This window comes from Coregonus lavaretus, assembly GCF_964263955.1.
Source record: "Coregonus lavaretus genome assembly, chromosome: 16".
Taxonomy (NCBI): Eukaryota; Metazoa; Chordata; class Actinopteri; order Salmoniformes; family Salmonidae; genus Coregonus; species Coregonus lavaretus.
In genome coordinates, this window is record NC_140003.1 from 773969 (window position 1) to 796784 (window position 22816).

Here is a 22816-nt window from a genome sequence, read left to right on the forward strand (position 1 = left end):
ATTGAATAGCTGCCTGACGACAAATGTTGACTAGTGCAGCCTCTGCCTTCGCACGGTCTTTGTTTGTGTCAGAAGTCACCCTGCTCCTCTTGGTAAACGCATATCACTGATTCTACTTTTAAACATCAGCTCTGCAGCTCCCATTCCTGCTAAGTGCTCCCGTTGCAAATGTAGACTACCTTAGTGTAAATAATCCGATATGAATTTAGGAAGCATCATTTTGTGTACTTATTACTGTATTCGTTTACTACAAGCTTTCATTCTTTACATTTCTGAATATCTAAAAAGGTCCTGGGCAGGTACACTAAACTCAAATTCCTAGAGAATGTGTAAATATGACCAAACTTACTAACCTTAACTCACAGCACCTGTGGTGCATAAATCAGAGACAATCTCATGGTCACGTTAGTGGATATGCTCCCAACTATTAGGTTTCAATAAAGTATGACCTGTAGCAATAAGTTTCCGTTCACTCCATTTTCTCAGCCCCTGGCTCAAACTCATGTCTCCCAGCCCTAGTTCATGCATCTCTTACTACCCGCTTTCTGTTCTCTTATAGCTGTCTGTTCTCCATATGTCTGTTGGTCTGACTCTCCATCTTTTGCACTCTCAATGGCCATCCTCTATCTCTCCACCTCTCTCCTTCTTTCTCTCACTCCTTCTCGCTCTCAATCCCTCTCTCTCCCTCCTTCTCTTTCTCTCACTCCTTCTCTCTCTCAATCCCTCTCTCTCCCTCCTCTTTCTCTCTCTCAATCCCTCTCTCTCCCTCCTTCTCTTTCTCTCACTCCTTCTCTCTCTCAATCCCTCTCTCTCCCTCCTTCTCTTTCTCTCACTCCTTCTCTCTCTCAATCCCTCTCTCTCCCTCCTTCTCTTTCTCTCACTCCTTCTCTCTCAATCCCTCTCTCTCCCTCCTTCTCTTTCGCTCACTCCTTCTCTCTCTCAATCCCTCTCTCTCCCTCCTTCACTTTCGCTCACTCCTTCTCTCTCTCAATCCCTCTCTCTCCCTCCTTCTCTTTCTCTCACTCCTTCTCTCTCTCAATCCCTCTCTCTCCCTCCTTCTCTTTCTCTCCCTCCTTCTCTCTCTCAATCCCTCTCTCTCCCTCCTTCTCTTTCTCTCTGTGGTGTGTTTCCTTACCTGTACACTCTACTCTTCTTATCTCTGTGATGGTGTCCCTGCATTCATGCCCTGTGTTTTGCTTACCTGCCACTGTTTTCCGCTGTAGATGGTTCTTCATCACGCAACCTTGCATCTTCTCACGAGCGTGTGCACAAAAGCAGTGCGTCCGCGGCTGGGCATGGTTCTGCTCTCTCATCTCTTGCTCTCAGGCAAAAGGGTGGGTAACATACAGAATGCATGCCTCCTTCAGACTGAAATGTGGGTGTCAGTTACTGAGTCAGTTAATGCCGAACAACAGGATAAATAGGATTATCAAGAGTAAAACACAAGTAAATAGATAATTTGTTCTAAACTGAACACTAGTTACAATTATCAGAAGGAATAGGGGAGATGCTTATTCACATAGAGGTTAGGGGTGGGACTAATGTCCCTAGAAAGGATCCATTCTAAAGACCATTTATATATTACCTAGTCTAGGGGACAGTGCTGGGCTGCATGGGCTTCTTCTCATCAGTTGCAACATGATCCGTTAGCTACCCTTGTCTGTGTAAGGGGCCTTCAGACATGCATAGGTAGATTAATAATTAATAAGAATTTGTTCTTAACTGACTTGCCTAGTTAAATAAAGGTAAAATAAATTAATTAATTAATGTCAAGGCTCTTCTAGAATGATCTATGTCCTCTGCTCTAATGCTGTCACTTTACTCAAATGTATTGGTCCACAACTTTCCACCGTCTAAGGGAGGTTTCTTATTGACTCAAAAATAATTATTTCATTTTTTTATGTTAATATATTTTCTTCAAATTTTTTCCCAGACTTCTACTGTTGTTTCTCTTCTTTCCTCCCCTTCATCCCATTTTTTTCTTCCCTTTCATAATCCTTTTTGTTGACCCTTAGATGTTGAGTATCGTACTCGGATGTGCTGCCTTTTACAGTAAACCTCTGAGTTATAGTATAACTGTTTCTATGTTGTGGCTGGCTACTAGGTAACTCAGGGGCGCGCCCCATGTCCCCGGCCTCCAAACAACGACAGGAAAGTCGCTCCCCAAAACAGGAGGGGCGCGGCTGTCGCACCTCAGACCAGTCCAAAAGCAAAGATCTGCCGGCCAGCGAGGCATTGATCCTGCGGTCGGACACTGCCAAGCTGCGGTCGGACTCCCATAGCCGCTCCCACTCACCCAACCACAACACCCTGCAGGCACTGAAGGCCGACGGGCGTGATCGTAACTCCTCCGGCCTGCGCGCTGAGTCGCCTAACCCTGGCTCCCGCTCCTCCTCGCCCAAGCAGAAGGGCCTTTCCTCCTCCTCAGGGAGGTCTAGCCCCTCCAGCACCTCCTCGCCACGCTCCTCCTCCACCCAGCACGACAAGAACTTTGCTCAGGACAAGAACCAACCAGTTGACAAGAACATGCCACAAGACAAGAACCAACCTAATGACCAGAACCTCCCACCCAAAGTCAGCCCCTCCTCCAAGGATCGGCTGGACCCGCCCAGAGAAAGGTCCAAGTCGGACTCGTACACCCTGGACCCGGACACCCTGAGGAAGAAGAAAGTCCCTCTCACCTCGGAGCCCCTAAGGGGAAGGTCCACCTCGCCCAAACCCAAACTACCACCCAAGGAAGGGAGCAGCAAAGGAGGTGACAGGAACTCAGGGAACCGCACCCCGTCGCCCCATGTGACCCAGGAGAACCTCCATAGCGAGGTGGTGGAGGTGTGTACGTCTAGTGCTCTTCTTTCCAATGATGATGAGGGAAACAACGAAAATGCGGAGGTGAGCAACGCAGAGGAGGGCTCCTCAAAGGTGCACTTCAGCATCGGCAAGGCACCCGTCAAGGAGGAGCTGGAGAGCAGCCGCTTGTCGCCCAAAGTCAGCCGCAAGACCTCCAGCCGCCACGTGCGCCCCAAGAAGGACAAGTCGGGCCCGCTCTTCAAGGGCGAGAGCTCGTCGAGGCTCGCCGAGCCCGCCAAGCAGGCTATGTCGCCCTCAGTTGCAGAGTGTGCCCGGGCGGTCTTCGCCGCGTTCCTCTGGCACGAGGGTATCGTCCACGACGCCATGGCCTGCTCCTCGTTCCTCAAGTTCAACCCAGAACGGACCAAGGAGCACGCGCCCATCCGCAGCTCGCTGGGTGGACAGGGCGGCCAAGAGGAGAAGGAAAGCAAGCTGAAGAACCGCCACTCACTGGAGATATCCTCGGCCCTCAATATGTTCAACATTGCCCCACACGGGCCAGACATCTCCAAGATGGGCAGCATCAACAAGAACAAGGTCCTGTCAATGCTCAAAGAGCCTCCGCTGCCCGAAAAGTGCGAGGACGGCAAGGGGGAGCACGTCTCCTTTGAGGTGACCTCTCACCCTGCCATGAGGGCTAAGTCCATCCTGCCGCTCACCCTCCAGCACCTCGTTGCATTCTGGGAGGACATCTCCATGGCGACCATCAAGGCAGCCACCCAGAACATGATTTTCCCCAGCCCGGGCTCCAGCGCCATCCTGAAGAAAAAGGAGAACGAGAAGGACAGTAAGAAGTCCAAGAAAGAGAAGAAGAAAAGAGAGAAAGTGGAGGTGCGTCCCAGGGGGAACCTGTTTGGGGAGATGGCCCAGCTGGCCATGGGGGGACCGGAGAAGGACACCATCTGTGAGCTGTGTGGGGAGTCGCACCCCTACCCTGTCACCTACCACATGAGGCAGGCCCACCCAGGTAAGACCAACAATGTTGTGTTTGCCTTTATTCCATACGTTCAGAAATACACATACCATATCACTGTGAGAGGTTAGCCTACCTCTCACATATAAAAGTCAGACTAGAAAGTTTTTGTGGACGAAAAGAACGCTTTAAAGCGGAACATTTCTTCATACCGAGGCAGATGGTGGCTAACCCCATTAAACCATTTGCACTGTATCTCTGCTAATACGGCAGCACAACTCAATATGATCTTAGCATAGAGATACATGTATATTAATATGTTATATTTTAGTCTGTGGATTTTAGCTTAATTTGTTGTGTTTTGTCTTGGGCAGGTTGCGGTCGTTATGCGGGAGGCCAGGGCTATAACAGCATCGGCCACTTCTGCGGGGGCTGGGCGGGGAACTGTGGAGACGGCGGGATCGGAGGAAGCACCTGGTACCTGGTGTGTGACCGCTGCAGGGAGAAGTACCTGAGAGAGAAGCAGACTGCAGCCAGGGAAAAGGTACTGTACTTTTCTACGCATCAATCAATTGTTGTTTTGTACTGTATCTTTACACATTAAATTCTTCAAGTTCAAATGGAAATTTAACAAACAGATACTTGGATAGTTAACAATCAGGATTTAACACTAACATATTATGCTCATTGTACTAATTTCTCACTGTAATAGTCACAGTTCAGAGGATAACCTTTCGCAACCATATGGTTTCATAAACAACCTTGGTAACATGCTTGCGACACTCTTACAATGCATTATAACGGCATCATAATGCATTATGCCTACAAGTAGAGGTCTGCGCGGGACTGATTTATTCATCCCACCTGCACCCGCAGCATTTCATACCACACCCGCCCACACCCACTGGCTTTCTGTCCGACTCCCACCCGCTACCGCAAGAACTGGACCCGAAACCAACCGCAGTCTCGCTATGTTATTTTAGGCGTATGCGACGCAGCTCACTTCCCAGCCATGGTCGCAGCAATTTTGCGGCCTATAGGCAATTTCAAAATGACCTAAGAAATGCCTTTAATTACCAGAGATTCTCACGTGTATTACTGGGCTATATCAGCTAATAGGCTAGATGTAGTTTAAAGAGAGCTGAGTTTGAGAGACTGGCACTTTCTTTTGAGCTATGTTTTATAGCCTACCTTTTAGGAGTGGGAGGATTTTCAGAGGGAGACAAATATGATTGATCAATATTTATTTCTAGGTAATGTAGTAAACTATAGCCTAATCATATTTAGGAAGTACATTTCCTTGGAAAGATAACTGCCCCCGTGCTTCTACACCCATGCATAGGCAACCTACTCTATTTCATTGAGACCACACATATACTAGGCGCACTTGATCTCGCACCCCCAACTAGGAGAGGAGGTAGGCTGCTTAACATGAAGCAGCGAATTCTGAGTGTGTGGATAATGCAACAAAGATGTGTTTTTAATACAATAGGGAGGCTAACGCATAAAAAACAGAAAGAACGGCTGTTTCCAAATAATCTGCGGGACAACCAAAATATTTTCATCCCAAAGATCTGACCGCACGCTTCCAACCGAAGCTCTACATTTATATTTTATTCATTTAGCAGACGCTCTTATCCAGAGCGATTTACAGGAGCAATTAAGGTTAAGTGCCTTGCTCATGGACAGGTTGACAGATTTTTCACCTAGCCAGCTTGGGGATTCGAACCAGCGACCTTTCGATAACTGGCCCAACGCCCTTAAACGCTAGGCTACCTGCCCCCACCTCTAACCCACCCGTGACCTCTAACCTCCCTCCCTACCCATCCAGGTGAAGCAGTCGAGGAAGAAGCCCCTGCAGGTGAAGACGCCGCGGGCGCTTCCCACCATGGAGGCCCACCAGGTGATCCGTGCCAACGCCCTGTTCCTGCTGTCCCTAAGCAGTGCCGCCGAGCCCAGCCTGCTGTGCCACCACCCGCCTCGCCCGCTCCACTCCACACTGCCCAGCCTCAAGGAGGGCGTCTCGGACGAGATGCCCAACAAGATCGGCTGCCTCTACCTGCAGACGCTAGCCAGGTAAATGATGGATAGCTATTATGATGATGATCAAAATTAAAAGAACGGGAGAGACTGGGAGGGAACAAATTAAAGGTGATCTCCTTTTATTTTTGCCTCCCAAACAGTCTCCTTCTCTTTTGGTTTTATGCCCTTTGGGACGGCATTACACTTGAAGCGCTGTGGCCACTTTAATTGAAGCGATGATGATCATACATTTTGGTTGTGTATAATGTCTTACCCATATCCCGTGAACATGTTACACAGTGAAAACCATCATGGAATTCTTAACATTTATTTGCTAGGAGGTAGCATCCACATACAGTGGGGAAAAAAAGTATTTAGTCAGCCACCAATTGTGCAAGTTCTCCCACTTAAAAAGATGAGAGAGGCCTGTAATTTTCATCATAGGTACACGTCAACTATGACAGACAAATTGAGATTTTCTTTCTCCAGAAAATCACATTGTAGGATTTTTTATGAATTTATTTGCAAATTATGGTGGAAAATAAGTATTTGGTCACCTACAAACAAGCAAGATTTCTGGCTCTCACAGACCTGTAACTTCTTCTTTAAGAGGCTCCTCTGTCCTCCACTCGTTACCTGTATTAATGGCACCTGTTTGAACTTGTTATCAGTATAAAAGACACCTGTCCACAACCTCAAACAGTCACACTCCAAACTCCACTATGGCCAAGACCAAAGAGCTGTCAAAGGACACCAGAAACAAAATTGTAGACCTGCACCAGGCTGGGAAGACTGCATCTGCAATAGGTAAGCAGCTTGGTTTGAAGAAATCAACTGTGGGAGCAATTATTAGGAAATGGAAGACATATAAGACCACTGATAATCTCCCTCGATCTGGGGCTCCACGCAAGATCTCACCCCGTGGGGTCAAAATGATCACAAGAACGGTGAGCAAAAATCCCAGAACCACACAGGGGGACCTAGTGAATGACCTGCAGAGAGCTGGGACCAAAGTAACAAAGCCTACCATCAGTAACACACTACGCCGCCAGGGACTCAAATCCTGCAGTGCCAGACGTGTCCCCCTGCTTAAGCCAGTACATGTCCAGGCCCGTCTGAAGTTTGCTAGAGTGCATTTGGATGATCCAGAAGAGGATTGGGAGAATGTCATATGGTCAGATGAAACCAAAATATAACTTTTTGGTAAAAACTCAACACGTCGTGTTTGGAGGACAAAGAATGCTGAGTTGCATCCAAAGAACGCCATACCTACTGTGAAGCATGGGGGTGGAAACATCATGCTTTGGGGCTGTTTTTCTGCAAAGGGACCAGGACGACTGATCCGTGTAAAGGAAAGAATGAATGGGGCCATGTATTGTGAGATTTTGAGTGAAAACCTCCTTCCATCAGCAAGGGCATTGAAGATGAAACGTGGCTGGGTCTTTCAGCATGACAATGATCCCTAACACACCGCCCGGGCAACGAAGGAGTGGCTTCGTAAGAAGCATTTCAAGGTCCTGGAGTGGCCTAGCCAGTCTCCAGATCTCAACCCCATAGAAAATCTTTGGAGGGAGTTGAAAGTCCGTGTTGCCCAGCGACAGCCCCAAAACATCACTGCTCTAGAGGAGATCTGCATGGAGGAATGGGCCAAAATACCAGCAACAGTGTGTGAAAACCTTGTGAAGACTTACAGAAAACGTTTGACCTGTGTCATTGCCAACAAAGGGTATATAACAAAGTATTGAGAAACTTTTGTTATTGACCAAATACTTATTTTCCACCATAATTAGCAAATAAATTCATAAAAAATCCTACACTGTGATTTTCTGGATTTTTTTCCTTCTCATTTTGTCTGTCATAGTTGACGTGTACCTATGATGAAAATTACAGGCCTCTCTCATCTTTTTAAGTGGGAGAACTTGCACAATTGGTGGCTGACTAAATACTTTTTTCCCCACTGTAACCTAAACACTAAATCCTTTAACTACATATGATACATGTATGTAAATCTGTCTCCCCTCTTCCAGGCAACACACAGAGAACTTTGGTGCGTACCAGGATGACAACCTGTTCCAGGACGAGATGAGGTACCTGCGCTCCACGTCTGTCCCTGCGCCCTACATCTCAGTCACCCCCGACGCCTGCCCCAACGTGTTCGAGGAGCCCGAGAGCAACATGAAGTCCATGCCCCCCAGGTAACACACGCACCTCTTTTTGAGAGTAGAGATGTGCAGACTGTGATTATGTCTATGTGTGTACTGTATGTGGGTGTAGTGTGTGTCATATCTGTGCGTGTGTGTGTGAGAGAGACTCGTACCAGTGTGGTATGTGTGTGTGTTCTTCTGTGAGTGTGTGTGTTGTGTATATATGTGTCATGGATGACAGAAACAGATGGTCAACATTTATTTGTTGTATCTCTTGCAGTCTGGAGACCAGCCCAATCACAGACAGTGACTTGTCTAAGCGGACGGTGTTCCAGAGGTCCTACTCTGTGGTGGCATCTGAGTATGACAAGCAGCATTCAGCCTCCCCGGCCAGGGTCAAAGCCGTGCCCAGACGCAGAGTCCACAGTGGGGATGCAGGTGGGTAAACCTACCCCTGAACCACCAGACCAGAGGACTTTGATCCTATTTACTAGTATAGTCCATTATACTAAGGGGTTTGGATGTAGATAAAAGTCATTTTACACTTCACCATTAACCCATGTACCTGGTGTTTACTACAAAATGATTATGGTAATGGTCATTACATGATGAAAACATTGAAGTATAACTCTTTTTTTAGTTTTCATATGATTCATTAATTCTTAGAAAATGTCAGCTGGAATAGGGCTGCAAATTACTAAGTGTTAACAATCACCATGACATTTGTAATACCGTATTTAATATGTACACTACCGTTCAAAAGTTTGGGTCACTTAGAAATGTCCTTGTTTTCCATGAAAACATACATGAAATTAGTTTGAATAGGAAATATAGCAAAATGCATAGGAAATGTAGTCATTGACAAGGTTAGAAATAATGATTTTTAATAGAAATAATAATTGTGTCCTTCAAACTTTGCTTTTGTCAAAGAATCCTCCATTTGCAGCAATTACAGCCTTGCAGACCTTTGGCATTCTAGTTGTCAATTTGTTGAGGTAATCTGAAGAGATTTCACCCCATGCTTCCTGAAGCACCTCCCACAAGTTGGATTGGCTTGATGGGCACTTCTTACATACCATACGGTCAAGCTGCTCCCACAACAGCTCAATAGGGTTGAGATCCGGTGACTGTGCTGGCCACTCCATTATAGACAGAATACCAGCTCACTGCTTCTTCCCTAAATAGTTATTGCATAGTTTGGAGCTGTGCTTTGGGTCATTGTCCTGTTGTAGGAGGAAATTGACTCCAATCAAGTGCCGTCCACAGGGTATGGCATGGCGTTGCAAAATGGAGTGATAGCCTTCCTTCTTCAAGATCCCTTTTACCCTGTACAAATCTCCCACTTTACCACCACCAAAGCACCCCCAGACCATCACATTGCCTCCACCATGCTTGACAGATGGCATCAAGCACTCCTCCAGCATCTTTTCATTTGGTCTGCGTCTCACAAATGTTCTTCTTTGTGATCCAAAACACCTCAAACTTCGATTATTCTGTCCATAACTTTTTACCCATCTTAATCTTTCCTTTTTAATGGCCAGTCTGAGATATGGCTTTTTCTTTGCAACTCTGCCTAGAAGGTCAGCATCCCGGAGTCGCCTCTTCACTGTTGACGTTGAGACTGGTGTTTTACGGGTACTATTTAATGAAGCTGCCAGTTGAGGATCTGTGAGGCATCTGTTTCTCAAACTAGACACACTAATGTATTTGTCCTCTTGCTCAGTTGTGCACCTGGGCCTCCCACTCCTCTTTCTATTCTGGTTAGAGCCAGTTTGCGCTGTTCTGAGAAGGGAGTAGTACACAGCGTTGTAAGAGATCTTCAGTTTCTTGGCAATTTCTCGCATGGAATATCCTTCATTTCTCAGAACAAGAATAGACTGACGAGTTTCAGAAGAAAGTTATTTGTTTCTGGCCATTTTGATCCTGTAATCGAATCCACAATTGCTGATGCTCCAGATACTCAACTAGTCTTAGGAAGGCCAGTTTTATTGCTTCTTTAATCAGCACAACAGTTTTCAGCTGTGCTAACATAATTGCTAACATAAAGGGTTTACTAATGATCAATTAGCCTTTTTAAAATGATAAACTTGGATTAGCAAACACAACGTGCCATTGGAACACAGGACTGATGGTTGCTGATAATGGGCCTCTGTACGCCTATGTAGATATTCCATTAAAAATCAGCCGTTTCCAGCTACAATAGCCATTTACAACATTAACAATGTCTACACTGTATTTCTGGTCAATTTGATGTTATTTTAATGGACAAAAAAATTGCTTTACTTTAGAAAAAAATGACATTTCTAAGTAACCCCAAACTTTTGAACGGTTGTGTATGTAATATGTATTTATTGTTTTGTTATTTATATCATCTTTATACAATGGGTGGGTCAAATCCTGAATGCTGATTGGTTAAAACCGCATTCCAGCCGGTGTCTATTCCACAAGTTACCACCGGCTAAATCTATGACCTTAAAATGCCTATTTACTCTGTTCCATCTGACTGTGCAATCCACTGTCTCATCAGCCCAGCCAGGCTATTTATAAACTTGATCTCCACTATAAAAAGCATCTAGACATTATCTCACATTTCTTTTAGAATAACATTTAGTTTTCAACAGCGGAGATTTGTCTAAACCTTACTGTCTGTCTATCTGACATTTGCAACATTGTTTCAATATTCAAATTCGATCTCCAGCTGTCCCATGGTAATGAATTTTTATGGATATATAAAAAGGTAAAACGAAACTAAGTGCAGCTAGTTTGCAGTCTTTCCAGCTTGTTTTAGCTGTGTTGTTGGCTAGCTCCTCTGAACAACAGTGTCCTGACGAGAGAGCACATTTTCTATGCCAGGCGAAATCGCGCCTCATTAGCTCATTGTTATGGATGTATCCAAATAAATGTCACTAGAAAACAGCTTAAACAAATGCAAATGCAGCTAATTTGCTGTTATTCTGGCTGCACTTTTTGACGTGACTGTAAGTTAGCCGTAGTTGGCTAGCTAGCAAGCAAGGGATAAGAACGTTGCCAGCCATTATGGCAATGGAACATTTAGAACGAACGACTGGGTCGCGTCCATAGATACAGAACAAAAAGACTGAACGACCAGCCGGCTTGGGTAGCAACCCTAGATTTGTGTCGGGACTATATCTTGTGAAAGGATGAAATAATTAATCAAAATAACGTTGTCAATGTCAATCATTATTTGAATATGCTGGTAACCCATTGTATAAAAGTGATAATGCCCTCGTAACCGGTCTTTGGAGGATATATTGGCAAGGTTTGTCGGCCCTCGACTTAGTCACGGGCCTAACAACACCTGTGCCAATATATCCTCCAAACACCGGCTTCTCGGGCATTATCACTTAATTGTAACACTGTCCCCTCCTCCAGAAGTGGGTTCCTCTCTGCTGCGCCACCCGTCCCCGGAGCTGTCCCGTCTCATCTCTGCCCATGGATCCCTCAGTAAGGGCGAGAGGAACTTCCAGTGGCCCGTCCTGGCCTTCGTCATCCAGCACCACGACTTGGAGGGTCTGGAGGTGGCCATGAAGCATGCCCTCCGCAAGTCCGCCTGCAGGGTCTTCGCCATGGAGGTACGTCCATCAAAGATACTCCTGCACATGGTGTACATTAAGTATTTCCCATAGGAAAATGTATCATGCTTACTCTAGCTGGGCATTTGCAGTTGTATACCACAATTCAATAGTTAGCCCTGTAATGTCAAATGCTAACGTGATTAGCCAATTGCAAACATCCTCTTTGAGGTGTCAGTGGTAGTCGCTAGACGGCCCTGTTAGAAAGGACAGAAGTGTAGGCAATATCTGAGATGATAAACTGATTAGAAAGTTTATTTTTCTGAAGTAGTAGTGCTAGGGTTAAGATTAGGTTAAGGTTAGGTTAGTGGTTTGGAAAGCACTGTACCTTTTTCCTAAAAAGTATCGCTCTCCCCTCTGATGATTTTCAAACAGGTTATTTTTGTCAACATTGTAGGTTTTTGTTTTTGTTGTGAAATGAAAAGGACTGAGGTCTGAAAGCCACCATCTAACCCCTCTCCCCCTCCTCAGGCATTCAACTGGCTGCTGTGTAACGTGATCCAGACCACTTCGCTGCACGACATCCTGTGGCACTTTGTCGCCTCCCTCACCCCATCACCCTTTGAACCCGAGGAAGAGGAGGAGGAAGAAAATAAAGCCCATGGGAACAAGGAAATTGTGATGGAGCAGGTGATGTTTGATTAAGAAACCAGGACCTGGGTGGTGTGAGTGGGGGGGCTTGCGAAACAGGTCTCTTGCAAAATAGATTATCTCAATGAGACAAACCTGGATACATAAAGGTTTTTATTTGAGGTACCGGTACAAACATTTTCTATATTCAGACAATATCAATGTATGTCTGAAGTCATTGCATCCTTAATATGTGTGTTTTTATAAACTTTTCCATTATGTTTTCTTCGTACACACAGGAGAGGGACCTTGGAGTGTGTGAGCACCCACTCTCTGACATTGTGATCGCCGGGGAGGCCGCCCACCCGCTCCCCCACACCTTCCACCGCCTCCTCCAGACTATCTCCGACCTCATGATGTCACTTCCTAGTGGCAGCTCCCTGCAGCAGATGGCCCTCAGGTACGGTGGCCCTGTTGCTCAAAGTTCACCTACGCTTTAAACTTCAGCTAAATAATGTTAACCATACACTTGGAACAGAGCATATTATCTTGCAATAAGACTAAAGCTAAGGGTCAAATACTTTTCTGTATATATGAATAGGCCATATAATGTTAACTTTACCAAAGGTTACGTGTGTTGTGACTGAGTGTGTGACAGAGAAAATTGTTTTTTGTGTCATTTAGAGGGACAATGCGTGCATTTTAGCGTTTGAGTCACTTTTCAAAAGTTGCTAAAAGTTCCCAAAATCTTTTTAAAAGTAGCTACATTTGTTGCCAGGGTAGTCTGAAAAGTTGCTAAATCTACCAACAAAATTGCTAAGTTGGCATCACTGGTTGCTATAGACCAAGTGCTAACAGTCACTATCTGGATAATATGTGTGAAATGCTTGATAATGAATGTGATATCAACAGAGAGGTATATTTTCTGGGTGACCTAAATATTGTGACTGGCTTTCATCAAGCTGTCCAATCAAGAAAAAACTTGAAACTGTAACCAGTGCCTGCAACCTGGTTCAGGTTATCAGTCAACCTACCAGGGTATTTACAAAAATAACAGGAATTAATCATCCACTTGTATAGACCACATATTTACTAATGCTGCAGAAATCTGCTCTAAAGCAGTATCTACACCCATTGGATTTAGTAATAAATAATAGCCATATCTAGGAAAACCAAAGTTCCAAAGACTGGACCTAAAATAGTGTATAAGCGATCATACAAGAGGTTTTGCAATGATTCCTATGTTGAAGATTTGGAAAATATTTGTTGGTCTGATGTGTGTAATAAGGAATATACTGACGCTGCACTTCCGGTTACTGACAGGCATGCGCCCATAAAGAAACTGACTGTTAAAACTGTCAAATCCCCATGGATGAATTGAAAAACTGTATGGCTGAGAGGGATGAGGCTAAGGGAACGGCAAATACAGTCATGGCCAAAATTGTTGGCACCCCTGAAATTTTTCCAGAAAATGAAGTATTTCTCACAGAAAAGTATTGAAATTACACATGTTTTGCTATGCACATGTTTATTTCCTTTGTGTGTATTGGAATAACACAAAAAAAAACAGGAAAAAAGCAAATTTGACATAATTTCACACAAAACTAAAAAAATGGGCCGGACAAAGTTATTGGCACCCTTTCAAAATTGTGGATAAATAAGTTTGTTCCAAGCATGTGATGCTCCTTTAAACTCACCTGGGGCAAGTAACAGGTGTGGGCAATCTAAAAATCACACCTGAAAGCAGATAAAAAGGAGAGAAGTTGACTCAGTCTTTGCATTGTGTTTCTGTGTGTGCCACACTAAGCATGGAGAACAGAAAGAGGAAAAGAGAACTGTCTGAGGACTTGAGAACCAAAATTGTGGAAAAATATCAACAATCTCAAGGTTACAAGTCCATCTCCAGAGATCTAGATGTTCCTTTGTCCACAGTGCGCAACATGATCAAGAAGTTTGCAACCCATGGCACTGTAGCTAATCTCCCTGGACGTGGACGGAAGAGAAAAATTGATGAAAGGTTGCAACGCAGGATAGTCCGGATGGTGGATAAGCAGCCCCAAACAAGTTCCAAAGAAATTCAAGCTGTCCTGCAGGCTCAGGGTGCATCAGTGTCAGCGCGAACTATACGTCGAAATTTGAATGAAATGAAACGCTATGGCAGGAGACCCAGGAGGACCCCACTGCTGACACAGAGACATAAAAAAGCAAGACTACAGTTTGCCAAAATGTACATGAGTAAGCCAAATTCCTTCTGGGAGAACGTCTTATGGACAGATGAGACCAAGATAGAGCTTTTTGGTAAAGCACATCGTTCTACTGTTTACCGAAAATGTAATGAAGCCTTCAAAGAAAACACAGTACCTACAGTCAAATATGGTGGAGGTTCAAAGATGTTTTGGGGTTGTTTTGCTGCCTCTGGCACTGGGTGCCTTGACTGTGTGCAAGGCATCATGAAATCTGAGGATTACCAAAGGATTTTGGGTCGCAATGTAGGGCCCAGTGTCAGAAAGCTGGGTTTGCGTCCGAGATCATGGGTCTTCCAGCAGGACAATGACCCCAAACATACTTCAAAAAGCACCCAGAAATGGATGGCAACAAAGCGCTGGAGAGTTCTGAAGTGGCCAGCAATGAGTCCAGATCTTAATCCCATTGAACACCTGTGGAGAGATCTTAAAATTGCTGTTGGGAAAAGGCACCCATCCAATATGAGAGACCTGGAGCAGTTTGCAAAAGAAGAGTGGTCCAAAATTCCGGGTGAGAGGTGTAAGAAGCTTATTGATGGTTATAGGAAGCGACTGATTTCAGTTATTTTTTCCAAAGGGTGTGCAACTAAATATTAAGTTAAGGGTGCCAATCATTTTGTCCGGCCCATTTTTTGAGTTTTGTGTGAAATTATGTCAAATTTGCTTTTTTCCTGTTTTTTTTGTGTTATTCCAATACACACAAAGGAAATAAACATGTGCATAGCAAAACATGTGTAATTTCAATACTTTTCTGTGAGAAATACTTCATTTTCTGGAAAAATTTCAGGGGTGCCAACAATTTTGGCCATGACTGTAAGTCTCGCAACACAGCAGATTGGTAAACATACAGTAGAAATTGCATAACTAAACTACACAAAAAGAAACAACTATACTATGGAACAAAGTTACACAATATAAATAATTATAGTTAAAAAGCTCTGGAGTACCTTTAATGAAATTCTAGGCAGAAAAGCTAACTCGGCTCCATCCTTCATTGAGGCTAATGGCTCATTCATAACAAAACCCTTTGATATTGCACACCACAAGATTAGCAAATTTAGTCATGACATGCAAACAACAAATGCTGAGCCTTCATATGCATGCATAACGGATTCAATAATGAAGGACAATTCCGCAAAGTTAGTGTGAAGGAGGTGATAAATTATTGCTATGTATAAATAAGGACAAACCACCTGGAACCGACGACATGGATGGTAAATTACTGAGGTTGGTGGCGTAATACATTGCGGCTCCTATTTGCCACATCTTCAATCTAAGCCTAGAGTGTGCCCTAGGCCTGGAGGGAGGCAAAGGTCATTCCACTGCCCCAAAATAGCAAAGCACACTTTTAATGGTTCAAACAGCAGTTCTAAGCTGACATATGGAATTGTTTTAAGATGGTCATAACATGGATAATTTAGCTATTTGATTTTGAATTTTAGGACTCCATTAAGTATCAGAAAAAAATGTAATAGAAATATTTGATAAAATATTGAATTTGACCTTTACTACTATAGCCCATAGAAACGCATTGAATAACACATTCGTAAATTGAAAAAAAAAAGCCAGTCAAAAAATAAATCATAAGGAATAAGGTTTTGAAGTGTTCGTCCTATATCTAGGAGATATGACAGCTCGGGAAATATATACACTACCGTTCAAAAGTTTGGGGTCACTTAGAAATGTTCTTGTTTTCGAAAGAAAAGCAATTTTTTTGTCCATTAAAATTACATCAAATTGATCAGAAATACAGTGTAGACATTGTTAATGTTGTAAATGGCTATTGTAGCTGGAAACGGCTGATTTTTTTATGGAAAATCTACATAGGCGTACAGAGGCCCATTATCAGCAACCATCAGTCCTGTGTTCCAATGGCACGTTGTGTTTTCTAATCCAAGTTTATCATTTTATAAGGCTAATTGATCATTAGAAAACCCTTTTGCAATTATGTTAGCACAGCTGAAAACTGTTGTGCTGATTAAAGAAGCAATAAAACTGGCCTTCTTGAGACTAGTTGAGTATCTGGAGCATCAGTAATTGTGGGTTCGATTACAGGCTCAAAATGGCCAGAAACAAATAACTTTCTTCTGAAACTCATGAGTGTAATCTTATTCTGAGAAATGAAGGCTATTCCATGCGAGAAATTGCCAAGAAACTGAAGATCTCGTACAACACTGTGTACTACTCCCTTCACAGAACAGCGCAAACTGGCTCTAACCAGAATAGAAAGAGGAGTGGAAGGCCCCGGTGCACAACTGAGCAAGAGGACAAATACATTAGTGTCTAGTTTGAGAAACAGACTCCTCACAGATCCTCAACTGGCAGCTTCATTAAATAGTACCCGCAAAACACCAGTCTCAACGTCAACAGTGAAGAGGCGACTCCGGGATGCTGACCTTCTAGGCAGAGTTGCAAAGAAAAAGCCATATCTCATATCTTAATCTTTTCTTTTTATTGGCCAGTCTGAGATATGGCTTTTTCTTTGCAAGCATTTTTCCTATTTTGTTGCCTTACAACGTGGAATTAAAATTGATATTTTTTGGGGGGTTTGTATCATTTGATTTACACAACATGCCTACCACGTTGAAGATGCAAAATATTTTTTGGGGTGAAACAAACAAGAAATAAGACAAAAAAACAGAGCTTGAAGCGTGCATAACTATTCACCCCCCCCCCCCCCCCCCCCCCCCAAAGTCAACACTTTGTAGAGCCTCCTTTTGCAGCAATTAGAGCTGCAAGTCTCTTGGGGTATGTCTCTATAAGCTTGGCACATCTAGCCACTGGGATTTTTACCCATTCTTCAAGGCAAAACTGCTCCAGCTCCTTCAAGTTGGATGGGTTCTGCTGGTGTACAGCAATCTTTAAGTCATACCACATTTCGATTCTCAATTGGATTGAGGTCTGGGCTTTGACTAGGCCATTCCAAGACATTTAAATGTTTCCCCTTAAACCACTCAAGTGTTGCTTTAGCAGTATGCTTAGGGTCATTGTCCTGCTGGAAGGTGAACCTCCGTCCCAGTCTCAAATATCTGGAAAACTGAAACCGGTTTCCCTCAAGAATTTCCCTGTGTTTAGCGCCATCCATCATTCCTTCAATTCAGACCACTTTCCCAATCCCTGCCAATGAAAAACATCCCCACAGCATGATGCTGCCACCATCATGCTTCACTGTGGAGATGGTGTTCTCGGGGTGATGAGAGGTGTTGGGTTTGCGCCAGAAATGGTGTTTTCCTTGATGGCCAAAAAGCTCAACTTTAGTCTCATCTGACCAGAGTACCTTATTCCATTTGTTTGGGGAGTCTCCCACGTGTTTGCTTATTGTTTTGCTTTCTTTAAGCAATGTATTTTTTCTGGCCACTCTTCCGTAAAGCCCAGCTCTGTGGAGTGTACGGCTTAAAGTGGTCCTATGGACAGATACTCCAATCTCCGCTGTGGAGCTTTGCAGCTCCTTCAGGGTTATGTTTGGTCTCTTTGTTGACTCTGATTAATGCCCTCCTTACCTGGTCTGTGAGTTTTGGTGGGCGACCCTCTCTTGGCAGGTTTGTTGTGGTGCCATATTCTTTCTATTTTTTTAAAATGGATTTAATGGTGCTCCGTGGGATGTTCAAAGTTTCTGATATTTCTTTATAACCCAACCCTAATCTGTACTTCTCCACAACTTTGTCCCTGACCTGTTTGGAGAGCTCCTTGGTCTTCATGGTGCCACTTGCTTGGTGGTGCCCCTTGCTTAGTGGTGTTGCAGACTCTGGGGCCTTTCAGAACAGGTGTGTGTATATATACTGATATCATGTGGCACTTAGATTGCACACAGTGGACTTTATTTAACTAATTATGTGACTTCTGAAGGTAATTGGTTGCACCAGATCTTATTTAGGGGCTTCATAGCAAAGGGGGTGAATACATATGCACGCGCTACTTTTCCATTCTTAATTTTTTTAGACTTTTTTTGAAACAAGTTATTTTTTTGGTTTCACTTCACCAATTTGGACTATTTTGTGTATGTCCATTACATGAAATCCAAATAACAATCAATTTAAATTACAGGTTGTAATGCAACAAAATAGGAAAAACGCCAAGGGGGATGAATACTTTTGCAAGGCACTGTAGAGTTTAATGGCTGTGATAGGAGAAAACAGGATGGATCAACAACATTGTAGTTACTCCACAATACTAACCTAATTGACAGAGTGAAAAGAAGGAAGCCTGTACAGAATAAAACTCTTCCAAAACATGTATCCTGTTTGCAACAAGACACTAAAGTAATACTGCACAACAATGTGGCAAAGCAATTAACTTATTGTCCTGAATACAAAGCGTTATGTTTGGGGCTAATGCAATACATTACGGAGTACCACTCTCCATGTTTTCAATCACAGTGGTGGCTGCATCATGTTATGGGTATACCAGGATAAAAAATGTATGGAATGGAGCTAAGCATAGGCAAAATCCATGAGGAAAACCTGGTTCAGTCTGCTTTCCAGCAGACACTGGGAGATGAATTCACCTTTCTGCAGGACATTAACCTTAAACTCAAGTCCAAATCTACACTGGAGTTGTTTACCAAGAAGACGGTATAGGTTCCTGAGTGGCCGAGTTACCGTTTTGACTTAAATCTACTTGAAAATCTATGGCAAGACCTGAAAATGGTTGTTGATCAACAACCAATTTGAAGGAATTTTGAAAAGAATAATGGGCAAATGTTGCACAATCCAGGTGTGGAAAGCTCCTAGAGACTCACCCAGAAAGACTCACAGCTGTAATCGCTGCCAAAGGTGCGTCTTTAAAGTATTGACTCGGGTGTGAGTACTAATGTAAATGAGATTTCTGTATTTCATTTTCAATACATTTGAAAATGTTTCTGAAAACATGTTTTCACTTTGTCATTATGGGGTATTGTGTGTAGATGAGTGATAGAGAGAAAAATCCATCCATTTTAAATTCAGGCTATAACACAACAAAATGTGAAGTAAGTCAGTGTTTGAATACTTTCTGAAGGCACTGTATTTTTCTTAGGTTTTGCCACAATAAATTATATTGAAAAAGTGTTTTAATGATGATTACTAATCTACTACCTTCTCTGAAAATCTCACCCCCAATAATTAATTGATAGGTATGAAACCCTACCAATCCTGTGACCCACAAACATCAATTTTCTTTCTCAATATGGTAGTGTTATCTGGTAGGGCATTGAACTGTCGACTTGAAAATGCAAACTGGAGTTTTGCATAAAGATTTGGCCATAGATTACATTCACGTAAAAATAATATCGCCAATATATTATTAATTAATCATTCTCATTATCAAATTAGATTATTTTTTGGCAGCTATATATATCCATAAATTGCACACTGAATATGCAATAATAATAATAAAATGTAGCTCCGGCAATATGGGTCATATTTAAACGGTTTGGTCTAGAGCAAGGGACTCCAACTATTTCTTTAATAAGAGCTACTTCATACAAAAAATCATTTTTGCGAGCTATTCATATACAGCCTGCATATTTTGTTATTGTGTAAGTCTAATTTGATGAATAGAAACAAAGAACAGCACCGCATACATAATGTGATTGCGTTTTGGTTCTTAAAACCACACACCATTCTACTGTAGCCTACCTTGAGAATCGTGCCTTTTTAAGATGAGAGAAAATAAAAGGGTTTACATTTGTACAGATCTGTAGCCTGCCATTACAGGACTAGGCTACTATCAATTATTTTTGTCATTCTGTTTAATAGTGGCTTTTTAAACAACACACCACAGTGAGTAGGCTACATATTTGACAACAAATCGTGAAGAAATTGAATAATCATGATGAAGAAACAGAATAATCAAACTATGAGGAAAATCAAAAGTGTAGTCTCAGCAAGCACACTACTTGACCGTTCCGCTTTTTGAACTAAAACATTTTCACAATGTGATTTAACCGATTGATGTCGAGCAAATAGATGGAAACAATTACAGAATGGTGTTAAATGCCTGTAAACGACTTGGGAAGAAAAATTATTTCACATATTTAATTAGTGGTGTAATGGTTCACCAAACCCACGGTTCGGTATGTATTGATCATGAGTCATATAATGCCTGATGAGAGCAGAATCAGGAATACCAAGACTTTTGTATTTTCTTAAATGAAAACACATGATTACTCAACAACAACACTAAAATAAAGTGCAATATGCATGTGAAATCAATATGGAAACATGGCTCAGTCATTGTATAGGCCTATGCTATAACATTTTCTTACAAAGAGAAAAATATGCGCTTTTGTGTGACTCATAAAGGAGGCATGTCTGGTAGGCTACTTCTCATTTCCCACTCAGGGGTAATGTGATGGGCTGTCACTGTTAAGTAGCTCTCTGTAGCCCTGGATGTTCATCCATCTGTAGGAAGCGCAACACAGGATGCATTGGCCAATTCATTGACTTCAGTTTTAGCTTGCTTATATAGAGTGGTTACTACCTGTTTGCTGAAATGGGTGTGAGAGGGCGAAGTTCGTAACGTGGCTCCAGCACTTTCACGAGGTGCTGAAACCCCCTATTCTTCGCAACCACCGAGAATGGGCGCATATCTGCGGTTATAAACATTCCTACCGCAGAGGGAGACGTTGTTGTTTTTTGTGTTTCCGTCTTGCTCCCGTGGTAGGAATACTGGGGTGATGTCGGTGTAAATGTGTCAATATGTTTGAGGTGTTGGCAGCTGCATAGGCTTTTCTCATTGAGCAGTGGTGACACTCTCTCTATCACAGTTGTAATCTACTGGGAATCCAGAATGTTCCCAAACTGGAGATTTAAACGATGATGGAGAATCCTCCTGGTTTAACAACCCCACCACTCGCCATCGTACAGAACTAGTTCCCGGCTGCGCCTCACAAAAGGACAGTTTGAAATGCGGCAATTAAGAATATAATTTTGATTACAACGTGCGCATAGGCTCTAGTTGTTTAACGGAATAGCCTGAAATGTTTTTTACAGCTCAGATTTACTTAACAGGCATACAACGCAGCGTAGGCATAGCCTATAGGCCTAGTGTTTTTCATATTTATTCATGTATTCATTCGAGTTCACAGTGCAAACCGAGGTCCCCGTACCGAACAGTTCGATACAATATGTGTACCGTTACTCCCCTAGATTTAATAAAGTAATATTAGGCCTACTGATTATTTCTCAGTATCTACTTGCGAGCTACTCATTGACAGCCCACGAGCTACCGAACTTGCAGTTTTCTGCAAAGGTGCAACCTTTGGTAGGCAGACGGAAGATAAGGTCACTCAGTCCAGAGGCTGCGATACAGCGAAGCCGAATCAGACATGCCCGTTCTCATGGCCTTAATGGCCATGTACTCTTATCTCCACCCGGCACAGCCAGAAGAGGACTGGCCACCCCTGTCTGGTTCCTCTCTAGGTTTCTGCCTTTCTAGAGTTTTTCCTAGCCACCGTGCTTCTACATCTGCATTGCTTGCTGTGTGGGGTTTTAGGCTGGGTTTCTGTATAGCACTTTGTGACATCTGCTGATGTAAAAAGGGCTTTATAATTTTTATTTTATTTTTATTTGGTTCTTACAGGCGAAGTGAAATTATACAATGAATTTACATGTGGTGCACGCCGCTCAAATTATATTTAACAACACCCTGAGTGCATCGGACATGAAACAACGATACAAATGTAACAACAGCACAACAAAATAAATCAACCTTTTTTTTTTCTTTTTTTTTTCTTTAACCTTTATTTAACTTTATTTTGCAGGTGCTTTTTCATTTTAAACACCAGTGGTCTAACTAGCACTTTCTATTAGCTGCACTGAACCAAAACAGTGTGTCGCGGGAGCGAAGCAAAACTTTAGTGGTCAAAACCATTCATCGATGGGGGGTGGTGGTGCAAAATGCAATCTTAATTCTAAAATGTTTGAATACAGACTAGTTCAAAACATTACTAATCATTGAAAATTACAAATGGATAATTTTCTAGTAATAAAGTGGGGTTGCAAAAAAAAAAACTATTTTGAAAGTGGTGGTGCAGCTGCTCTGTTTGCGCCATTGGTCAGGCGCCTATGGGTGCACCATCCGCCAACCAACTTAGCTACCACTGTACTGATCAATGTGAGCGCATGATCTCACCCTTGACCCGGAGTGTTTCCCCATTTATCTATCAGGTGTTGGAGTCTGAAGTTCAAGCAGTCGGACCACCAGTTCCTGCACCAGAGCAACGTGTTCCACCACATCAACAACATCCTGTCCAAGTCGGACGACGGCGACAGCGAGGAGAGCTTCAACATCAGTGTGCAGTCTGGCTACGAGGCCATGAGCCAGGTGAGACAGAATCCCATAGGAGAGCCATACCCATAGGGCCGTTTTCCCGGACCCATATTAAGCCTAGTACTGGACTAAGAAGTTATTTAAATGGAAAATATCCATTGAAAATTATTTTTAAACCAGGACTAGATCTGGGAAACTGGCCCTTGAAGTTTTGTGGTGGCTAGCTCGACCTTA

At 43.1% G+C, this 22816-nt stretch overlaps 1 protein-coding gene across 3 annotated transcripts in view; it reads left to right on the forward strand.

Moving 5' to 3' along the window:
* The window catches only part of LOC311143712 (E3 ubiquitin-protein ligase MYCBP2-like), a 316497-nt gene that overhangs the window by 250786 nt on the left and 42895 nt on the right, over positions 1-22816 (forward strand). For all 3 annotated transcript variants that reach the window (XM_084179581.1, XM_084179580.1, XM_084179582.1), the window contains exons 56-65: positions 1224-1334; positions 2105-3814; positions 4135-4304; positions 5592-5836; positions 7810-7977; positions 8207-8364; positions 11320-11519; positions 11991-12149; positions 12389-12549; positions 22480-22636. In XM_084179581.1, coding sequence (XP_084035707.1) covers positions 1224-1334; positions 2105-3814; positions 4135-4304; positions 5592-5836; positions 7810-7977; positions 8207-8364; positions 11320-11519; positions 11991-12149; positions 12389-12549; positions 22480-22636 — 3239 coding nt within the window. The remainder of the gene's footprint in view (positions 1-1223; positions 1335-2104; positions 3815-4134; positions 4305-5591; positions 5837-7809; positions 7978-8206; positions 8365-11319; positions 11520-11990; positions 12150-12388; positions 12550-22479; positions 22637-22816) is intronic.